An 11,005-nucleotide genomic window follows, 5' to 3' on the forward strand; every position below is an offset into this window, starting at 1 on the left:
CTTTGTTCCCCAAGTGACCTGAGCGAGAGAGACTTGAGCACGAGTGGTGCGCTGCAGTGCAGGCACCTTCCTCCCTCCCACTGTACCGTACTGTACTGTGGAGACCAGGACTTTTGTGCTTTAACACAGGTTTATGTGAACCGTTGTCTGACTTCATGTTGTTAAACCTACTGGTTTCATAATCTCTGGACTATGAATGGATTTATTTCAGAATGTGTGACACCTGATCTGAGGCTCTGATGGTGATTATACACTGTTTTTTTCCAGTTTTATTTTGAAGGACAAGAAGTAATCCCTGATGATGGTCTGATGAAGCTTCATGAAGCAGTGTCATGTTGTTCGGAGGTCAGTAGGTGGCGCCATCAGTTTAAAAATGTTTGTTCAAAACAAAGGAAAAGTAGTGCAGAGACGCCATCTAGTGGACTCTGAACACACATGAAAGTAATGACACTGTTTCATGAAGCTTCATCAGACCATCACTTATTAAAGGTAATAATGGGTAAAAATAAATAAATATGGGAGGAAAGTAGCAGCTTGAAGAGGTGATTGTAGATCTCAAGTTTAAAAAGCCAGTTACTTTTCTATATATTGATTTATTTCTGAAAATTCATCAGACCATAACTAGTGATCCCAGGAGGACAATTGAATTACCGATTGTTGACGGCTATGAGCAGAGAACGAACAAGATGTAAATGAAGATAATTTAGTTGAAGAAAAGGCTAATTTAAATTGGGAATTCACGTCAGAAACGCTTGCTTTGATTTTCTCCAGGCAGACTAAAACTGACAGGATGATGGAAAGTTGCTGAGTCATACCTCCCTCTCAAGCTTTTGGCAACTTTGTGAGACTTTGCCGATGTTCCACAGAAGGTTCCTTTGAGAGATGGAACCGTGTGAGAACTCTGGTATATTGATAGCATCTCCACTAAGTGTAGAAAATTATTAGTCTTGGACTTTTGGAAGATTAGAAATGGACTCAATTTGTTTTCCACAACTTGCTCAACTTGCATTTCCAATCTGGTTGTTCTTTATTTTGTTTTAACTAAACAGTAATTCAAAAATGCCTGAAGGAAAATAAAAATGGGTTTACCTGTACGAAATGAGATATTTTTTAATGATCTGACACTTCAAAGACCTCCGGGATTGGAGAATAGCAAACTCAATCTACGGACGTGAAAAAGAGACGACGACATCAAGCTTCACACGACCAGGAGTCTCGGCCTCCACTGTCACTCTGGAAATCCGCAACTTGTTTAATGTCGTTCGATTTAACAATTGTTATTGTTGAACACAATTTATGCTGGTCTTCCCGAGACGATCACCTCCGTCAACAAGACGCTCTTATCCGTCTGTTACCAAAATAAACAAGACTTCGACGCGGCCTCAGGACATGTTACTAACACAACAAGAAACAGATTATTAGATTTTGCTAGAGTTCTGGATTACAATTCTTGGAAGATCACTCTTTGTGTTGAGAGAGTTGCTTCAGTGTGTGAGTTGGTTTCAGACTCAAACAAATGGACCATTATTGGGCAGTGATGGGTTGAGGTTACATAACTTTTAGGGCTCAGTAGGTGGCGCTCTGCTTTATACCGATTTGAGGTTTCATTGCATTAGTAGTGCAGAGCTGAATCTTATAGAGTGCCATCTAGTGGCCTTTTTAAATAGATTACACTGTCTCAGTAAATACTCCTCAATCACCAGGCTTGTAAATGAGCTGCTTGGCAGAGGTCTGTGCTCTTCATCTGATAAGCATGTGATGCCCCTCAAGTGTTAGATCCAATAATAGGCCGGTGGCAAACGTCCAAGGCTGGTTTTCCTTCAAGCCGCCGTTTGATTGCCGAGGTTTAGTGGACGTCGCCTCTATGTGGCCAGACGACGTCTTTGTCGGGAAGGCGGTGGGAAGGAGCCGGAGCCCAGAGAAATGACATTCCTGGCTTTATCTCGGCGGCGGGACACGCATGTGATTACATGCTCTCGCGCTCGTCGGTTCTCCGGCGCTCGTCAGACGCGCATCCACAATGCAACGCTTCCTAGCGAACCATTCCCCAAAAATATTCAGAAGGGTTCCAGAGAGAGCTGGAAGTTTTTACTCTTGATAGTCCAGGATGCTGCTCTTTGAGCGAAAAGTCTATCTCCAGGGGCGGACAGGAAGTCGGCAATCAGAAGTGGAGGTGGGGGGGGGGGGGGGGGTGCAGGGTCACATGGGACAGCAGGGGAGTCCTTCACGTTCATCTGCGTGTGAAGAACTAATTCAATTTTATGTGTGTGTGTGCTGTGGGAGTGTGTATGATTGCTAAACAAAAAGGCTGACTCTTGTTTACACGGTGTGTGCGTAAGCGAGCGAGTGTGTGTCTGTGTGTGGGCTGGGAGTCGGGTTGTGGAATGTCACATGCTGATAGTGTGCTTACTAGACAACAAAGCTGAGAAGAAAACATGGTGGAAACAATTTTGCAGGTCATAAAATGGAGGTCACGTGACCACCGGCGGGTCTTGTTGACTTCCGGAAGGCCGGTCCGTTTGTGGGTGTCATAGTAGTGGGTCTGTCACTTTTTAAATGTGCATTTAGTCATGGGTGCAGCCCCCTTTTAGAGATGTACTCCAGGGTGTCCTAGGCCTGTCCTGGAGCCTCCTCCAAGTTGAACAACTTGTAACTCCTAATCTTGAAAGCTAGTTCCCTATCGCCCCGAGGCAGGAGGAACAAGGATACGTCTTAACCTCCCATTTCACACTGTACTGCCCGCTTAAGATCCAGAACCTTTTCAGAAACTTGTCGTTGTGTCCGTTCAACACATACTATTCAGTATCTCCAAGAACCTTCTTGGATCTCGTGGCAGTGACGTCACCCTCCCCCTCTCAAGAGGGTCTTGATAAACAAACCATTATTTGAAACGTAGTAGATGAGATGACGAGAAATGGCCGCTAACGTTTGTACTTAAAACACTGGAAGTCAAACGTCAGGACGCTCTCTCCTTGTTTTCACATGAACCAAACACTGTATTGTCTGTTTCCAATTAAAGCATGTTTGTAGTTTTCCAGCTGAGTAGATCCGATTAGCTCCTCTTGGCAGCCGGCGAGAGCTACCAAATTGGATACACCTTTTGTACATGACAGGGGTTAATAGTTTTTGAGCGGGTCTGAACAGCCCGGGGCCCTTTTGACAGGATATGAAATGTGTTTCGGAACAAGACGCACGGAGAGAACGGAGCAGCTCCAGCGCCACCTCCGCCAGAGGAAGTGTTCTGGTATAATTCAACAACTGTTGCCGTCCAGTTATCAGAAATGTGCGCAGGGACGAGAATAGAAACACTCGAGGTAACAGAGACAGGAGTCGCTGCCGCTTTTGTCCAGACCCACTCCGCGGTTCCCTCCAGATTAGCGACACTTCCTGGTGCTTTTGACGGAATCCAAGAAGAATGTGACTCGACAGGAAGTTCACATTCACGCTGGAAGAATGCGGCGAACATCACTCAATGGCGTCATCTTACAATGGCTTTACATTTCTGACTGTGTTGGCGAGCTCGGCTTTGATTGGTGGATTCTAAGATCCTAATGACTTCCTGAAGTCGCGTCCAAATGAACGTTTGTTTTCTCAGAACGTCTCTGGTCATCGTGACTTGACACAAACAAAACTGTCGTGGACTACTAGGGTCTGTTTTTTGGGGGGGGGGGGGGTTTTGCCCACAAATATTTACCTTCCTCTAAAAGATTTTTTCAACAAATGCATTGAAAGTGACTGAGTTTTACTTTAAGTCAATGTAGAGGTTCTGTTAGAAACTGTGTTGCAGTTTCAATGTGTTTCCAGCATCACTTTGCTACATCTTTTGTGTCCGGTGGAAGACTATCTTACTTGATGCCGGTTCACTTTAAGGTCGGGAGGGAACCAACTTGTGACCTTTCTGTGTTGCGTGGGTTTACTCCGGGCACTCCGGTTTCCTTCCACAGTCCAAAAACATACAGAGGTTGATGGGGGGCTTGGGGAAATTGTCCATAAGTATGAGTTTGTGTGTAAATGGTAGTGCATGTTTGTATGTCCTGCGACCGACTGGCGTCCTGTCCAGGGTGTCCCCCACCTCTGGCCCGACGAAACTGGGATAAGCTCCAGTCTCCCCGCAGCCCCCATAAGGGATTACGTGGCATAGAAGCCGCAGTAAAAGTGGTCTTCTCTGAAGTCCTCCTGGTGGGTCAGGGCACTCATAAAGAAGCTCTTTAACTATGGATGTGACTTTCAAGTCCCTCGACCAAAAGTGATCTCACCTGAAGTCCACATGAGAATGTCAACTCACGGTGGTCTTCGCTGTGCTTCCTTGCAGATGCCGTTTCCTCCAGGCCTCCTGCGTCACATCAGCGTCACGGCCGTGGAGCCAGTTGGCAGTCAGGGCTCCTGTAAACATCCTTGACTGGAAGCTGGTGTTCGGTCCGTGGGCTTTCAGTCGGATGTTTGCAGCAGCCGACTGCTGGTACCGTCGCTGACCCATCTTTGAAGTCTGGTCACAGTGAAACACGTGAGCGAGCTGCTCCTGGGTGGAGCGTCAAAAGTGTGCAGAATCACCTCGTGGGTATTGTTCCAGGAACAAGAGGTGGAAACTGTCCAGTATTGATTCTTCTGGGGCCGACAGAAGGACGGAAACGTTCTAATGTTACATCGACTCCATCTGTCTGCTGTTGTCTGGCTCCTTTTTTTTTTCTGTTGCCAAAATTGATCAGAAATGTGTTCTTAAAACTTTCCATTGAACCGCTGACCTCTGAGTTCAGGAAGTGTAAACATCCTACACTCTCGGCGTCGCCCTCTGGTGGCCGGGAGTGGGATCTTTGCACTGTCAGGCTCAGCGACTCTACCGCGACTGATGGATTTTTCCCGAGACAAATGGTTTCCTTGTTTGAATAAAGAGAGGTTTCACCAACTTTATGTTTCCGGTCTATTTAAAGACTCGCTAAAAAGTTAAGTTTATTGTAGGGTTTTGGTTTTAACTAACCAAAAATAAATCGGTGAACATCACGAATGATCTACAAGCTACGAGGATCTTCAAACTAGTTTGTAGTCAAACATTTGTGAGGTGAACTCTGCGACCCGAGCTGTTTAAGAACCAGCTGAAGGTTCTCACTCACATCCTCCTGCGGGGGAATGCTGCCATGTGGGACAGGAAACGGGAGCGGTTCTCTTCTGATTGGTTCTGGGTCTGACCGAGCAACCTCGGTCAGGACCGTCCCACTGGGCCTGGAACGCACAAACACATGGAGGGGAACGTCACGGCCTCGCTGATGTTGCAGAGACGAGATGAATTAATTTGGTGAGATAATAATTAAATAAACTGTCCTTAAAGATGAGAGTCAAACAGAGGAGACTACGTTTTTTAAAATGTATTTTTAGGTCAGTCACTTCGTCTTCAAACGGGACTTGAAGATTGTGGTAGCAGGTATTCAGATTGAAGGTGCACTTCCCAATCTTCCCCACTAGAGGTCATTGTTGTCTTGCTCGTAAAGGAACCCAGAGGTCACGTGAACAATGATCTTCGTTCTTGACGTTATTCTTGAACCTAAATGCACCAAACGGACGAACATGACAAACGCACGAATAACAGACACACGTTCACGCGCACAATGAAACAAAACTATTGAAAATGTGGACAAAAACCACATCATATATATATAGTAAACGAAAATGAATCTGAGTTAAGTGGATGTTTACAATATATTTCTAGTAATTTCTGACCGAGTTTCGGGTCTGACCGAAACATTATGACCTCTGTTTGTCATTGTTGGGCTCTGGTTTCACTGCCAACAATTGCACCCACTTCCTATTTTGTGCCTTCAAAAGCGGAAGCAGGTCGGAGCTCGAAACTCAAAGTTTCGGTTGAAACAAGTTGCGTCATCATTTCTCTTTAAATTAGTCAAATGTTTCTAAGTCCGAGAACTGCGATGATATTTTTTCAAAACATCTTCCTCGTTACTTCAAACTACTTTAACCCTTTAACGAATGTGTTTGTGGTATCCCTTGTGTTGTCTCAGGGTCAAAGTCAACGATCTCCACCACTGCATATGTATTTCTGGATCCATGGAGGTCGAGCCTGAGATATGACAAGGTTTAAGGAAGATCGTTGCCATTTTATTGCATTATTTTTTAAGTAGCTTTTCCCCACAGTGTAAGAAAAGTTTGTCTTATCTTAACAGACTTTTTCTTTTTAATAGCAAATTGAATTAATAATTATTATTCAAAGCGTTAGAAAATTAGACATACAATTATTTCAGTTCTCTAATTCAATTAAATGTATTTGATTATATTTTTAAAAAAAAGACGTAATGTTATTAAAATCTGAATAAAATAAAACTTATTTTTTGAATGATTATTTTCCTGATTTAACTACTTACTTACTCTTTCTTATTCCATACATCGTATTTCACAAAGTAGTTTTGAAACATATTTCCATGTATTACATCTAGTGATGTGTTGATGAAGCTTCATGAAACAGTGTCATGTTGTTTAGAGGTCAGTAGGTGGCGCCATCAGTTTAAAAATTATGTTGTATTAGAACAGTTGTTCAAAACGAAGGAAAATAGTGCAGAGACTTCATCTAGTGGACTGGAGATAATGACGCTGTTTCATGAAGCTTCATCAGACCATCACTGGTATACATTTTAAAACTTTTTTTTTGTGAAAACCTTTTAAATTATTGGAGTAAAGTTTATTTCAAATATCTAAAGCCATCTTTTTGGTTATTCCAAATTAAATGTTTAATATTTCATATTTCATATTCAGCGCTAAAACAAACCCCTGTGATGTTTACTTTTCAACCATCTATCGTACCTGCACTCCCTTCTTCGCCTCCTTCATCTGGTTTCATTACCCCTTGATTGAAACTTAACTATTTTCATCTCGCCTTCCTCCTCCTTCTTCTACTTCAGATACTTGTTTCTGTAGTACTCACTTCTCTCTCAGGATGAAACTGAAGAGAAACCAAAGAGTCAGTGTTGGCTTGATCACATGATGTTTACTATTCCCGGTGTATTCAAGTATTTCCTGCTAGTTCTACAGCGAACTGACGAGCGCGTCGGTACAAAACTGCTGTACAAGAACGGAACACAGGAAATATAAAAACAGGCACTTGAGTATTCCACTCACATCTGATGTCACGAACAGAAGGTTCGGAGAAAGATCCGTTGGCTCAGGTTAGTTTCGGTGAAACTTTTCAAAAACATGTTTCATGACAGAAAAAAACATGACAAAAAGTTGCTCTAGAATGATATTCAGTGTATATACTTTCACATGTCAGCCAGGTGGTTATAATCAAATATACGTTGGCTGTTGGATTATAAACACATTTATCTATTTTGAATCTGAGTTCAGCTGAAGTCGCTCTGCCCCGGGGCCTCCTCCCAGTTGAGCGCCTCACTAGTCGAGGCTTCACTAAATATATATAAATTGTGACTTTTACCGTTTACTCCCAAATATACACAAAAATCGATTTGAGATCTCAAACCACATTATTTAACAAGGAGCCAGAAATCCACCTGCAGTAGCCACTGACCACTGCGGCCGACTTTATTGCTCATCCGTCAGTTGGATTGAGCTCGTGGACGCTACGATCCAACTTCAATAGCTACTGACCGCTGCATACACTTGGAAGAAAATACACCAAAACCACTAGCCAACTTTAGCTAGCAGGCTAACGTCTAAAACGTTTCTGTGAACCAGCTCCAGAACCTGCGGATGTGGGTCAGCCTTCATTATTATTATCCAGATTCCTCAATCCAACTCCAATAGCTACTGACCACTGCACCAGGAATACAAACGGCCCGGCTGCAGACCAGTCTCAGGCCCACCTGCTCTCTGAAGCCCTTACTTTGTAGACCCCTGTGCTGTGTCTCAAATCAAACACTTCTCTTAGTGCACTAGTACATACTGACTAGTAGCAAATTCTCGACAGATAATATGTCTCAAATCAAACTCTGCTGCTACGCACTAACAGGAAATGACGCGACAGCTTCTTCTTCTACTACTATTTAACGATGGTTTCAACCAGCTGTAGGAACACTATCGCCACCTGCTGGCAGCACGTTTGGTTTTGGATCAAGACATATAAGAAACTAAATATTGGCGGAATATTTACGCCGGTATCAGCACCGAAGACGTGTCATCCTCCTACTGCTGCTGAAAATACACCTGTAAGTTTATATATATATATATATATATATATGACGTTACTTCAGTTTACAACGTCACTAAGATGGCGGCCATTTAGGGTAGAAAGTGTCCATCGATCCATACTTAGTTTTATGGGCGTTTTAGTGACAATATAGTGTGCATGGTGCACTACATTTCGCATACTAAGAATTGTAACGCACTAAAAAATACTAAGTTTAAGTACGCGAGTTTGCGATTTGAGACACAGCTCTACTGTACATGCTCTCTTAGCCCCCTACTTGGCGGACAACTACCTGCTGTGTAAAGCCCCTGTACACACACACACACACACACACACACACACACACACACACACACACACACACACACACACACACTCCATGTCAAATTGCAAACTAAGTAATTGAGATTTCGACAATTTAAGCTCCGTTTGTTGTCACTTATCCAGCTTTTCCATTTGTTTAGAAACTATTCATTATTTCTAGTATAAACGCTCTGAAAATCACGCAAATTTCACACCTGCAGGATGTCGAGGGGCCTCAGAAGACAGGTCTGCAGCAAGAACCCTCTCCCAGACATGGGGCTCATAAACCAGGTGGTCATTATGTTATGGCTGATTCAAAAACTACAGAGCGGCGTGAGATATTGCTGTCGGTGGCGGCCATCACTCCGCCTCTGTAAGGCATCCATGTGTTCACGGCCCTGATGAAGGAGTGATGACGCCGGAGGGAGTCGTTGGATCGGTCGTCACATTCTAGCGGGAAACGATTTACAAAAGAAGCCCTTTGACCCTGGAGTCGACCCTCGCTCGTGTGCTCTCACAGAGGGAACACCTCGCCGAAGTCTCTCGAAGAGGAGGCGAAGACGCCGTAGGGGGAGGTGCTCCTCTCCTCCAGCTTCCTCTGCTCCTCCGGGGTCGGGGCCGGGGCCCGGGTCCCGCTGCTGCCGGCGTCGGCGCCGCCCGCCCCGGACCCCTTGGACGGCGGGCCCCAGAGGAAGGCGTGGGCCGGTCGGTAGTGCTTGCGGGCGAAGCGGAGCAGGCGGCGCCGGGCGGCCGGCAGGCGGACGGTGTAGACGAAGTACTCCAGGATGCTGTGCTGCATGTTGGGGACGGAGCCGCGGCACAGGGACTCCTCCAGGAAGAGGCGCACCAGCGGAGCCTTGAAGGCCTCGTACCCGAGCTCCCCGAGGGACTTGAGGATCCGAGTGATCCTCAGGTAGTTGTGCTGAGACCTGGGAAGACATGTTCGTTCGGGGTCACAACCTACGACTGAGGCGGTTTTTAGGGGTTAAAGATACACCACTAGATGGCAGCAGTCATTTCCCTGTGTTGAATCGTGCACGTTTCTGTGTGTTTTTGTGTCAATGTGTGTTTGCGGGTATGTTGGTGTGTGTTTTTGCGCAGGTTATTGTGTAACTCTGTGTATGTCTGTGTGCGTTTTTTGTGTCTGTGTGTGTTTGCGGGTATGTTGGTGTGTGTTTTTGCGCAGGTTATTGTGTAACTCTGTGTATGTCTGTGTGCGTTTTTTGTGTTTGTGTGTGTTTGCGGGTATGTTGGTGTGTTTTTGTGCAGGTTATTGTTTGACTCTGTGTATGTCTGTGTGCGTTTTTGTGCAGGTTATTGTGTGACTGTGTATGTCTGTGTGCGTTTTTGTGCAGGTTATTGTGTGACTCTGTGTATGTCTGTGTACGTTTTTGTGCAGGTTATTGTGTAACTCTGTGTATGTCTGTGTGTGTTTTTTGTGTTTGTGTGTGTTTGCGGGTATGTTGGTGTGTTTTTGTGCAGGTTATTGTTTGACTCTGTGTATGTCTGTGTGCGTTTTTGTGCAGGTTATTGTGTGACTGTGTATGTCTGTGTGCGTTTTTGTGCAGGTTATTGTGTGACTCTGTGTATGTCTGTGTACGTTTTTGTGCAGGTTATTGTGTGACTCTGTGTATGTCTGTGTGCGTTTTTGTGCAGGTTATTGTGTGACTCTGTGTATGTCTGTGTGCGTTTTTGTGCAGGTTATTGTCTGACTCTGTGTATGTCTGTGTGTGTTTTTGTGTCTGTGTGTGTTTGCGGGAATGTTTGTAGCATGAGGTATGTTGGTGTGTGTGTTTGTGCAGGTTATTGTGTGACCATGTGTGACTGTGTGTGTGGGTATGTTGGTGTGTGTGTTTGTGCAGGTTATTGTGTGACCATGTGTGACTGTGTGTGTGGGTATGTTGGTGTGTGTGTTTGTGCAGTTTATTGTTAGCTCAGTGCATGTCTGTTTGTTGGTGTGTATTTGTACAGGTTTTTGTGTGACTATGTGTATGTTTGTGTGGGTATGTTGGTGTGTGTTTTTGCGCAGGTTATTGTGTAACTCTGTGTATGTCTGTGTGCGTTTTTTGTGTCTGTGTGTGTTTGCGGGTATGTTGGTGTGTTTTTGTGCAGGTTATTGTTTGACTCTGTGTATGTCTGTGTGCGTTTTTGTGCAGGTTATTGTTTGACTCTGTGTATGTCTGTGTGCGTTTTTGTGCAGGTTATTGTGTGACTCTGTGTATGTCTGTGTGCGTTTTTGTGCAGGTTATTGTTTGACTCTGTGTATGTCTGTGTGCGTTTTTTGTGTCTGTGTGTGTTTGCGGGTATTTTGATGTGTGTTTTTGTGCAGGTTATTGTTTGACTGTGCATGTCTGTGTGCGTTTTTGTGCAGGTTATTGTGTGACTCTGTGTATGTCTATGTGTGTTTTTGTGTCTGTGTGTGTTTGCGGGAATGTTTGTAGCATGAAGTATGTTGGTGTGTGTGTTTGTGCAGGTTATTGTGTGACCATGTGTGACTGTGTGTTGGTATGTTGGTGTGTGTGTTTGTGCAGTTTATTGTAAGCTCAGTGTATGTCTGTT

General features: G+C 44.5%; 1 protein-coding gene across 1 annotated transcript in view; it reads right to left on the reverse strand.

The window, feature by feature from the left end:
• Positions 1–7,316: 7,316 nt before the first annotated feature.
• ogfrl1 (opioid growth factor receptor-like 1) overlaps positions 7,317–11,005 on the reverse strand; it is an 8,952-nt gene continuing 5,263 nt past the window's right edge. Inside the window, exon 7 of the mRNA XM_087803077.1 lies at positions 7,317–9,375. Within this exon, the coding sequence (XP_087659203.1) occupies positions 8,961–9,375 (415 nt within the window). The 3' untranslated portion in view covers positions 7,317–8,960. The remainder of the gene's footprint in view (positions 9,376–11,005) is intronic.

This window comes from Callionymus lyra, chromosome 11, assembly GCF_982586985.1.
Source record: "Callionymus lyra chromosome 11, fCalLyr1.hap1.1, whole genome shotgun sequence".
In the NCBI taxonomy this organism is placed as follows: domain Eukaryota; kingdom Metazoa; phylum Chordata; class Actinopteri; order Syngnathiformes; family Callionymidae; genus Callionymus; species Callionymus lyra.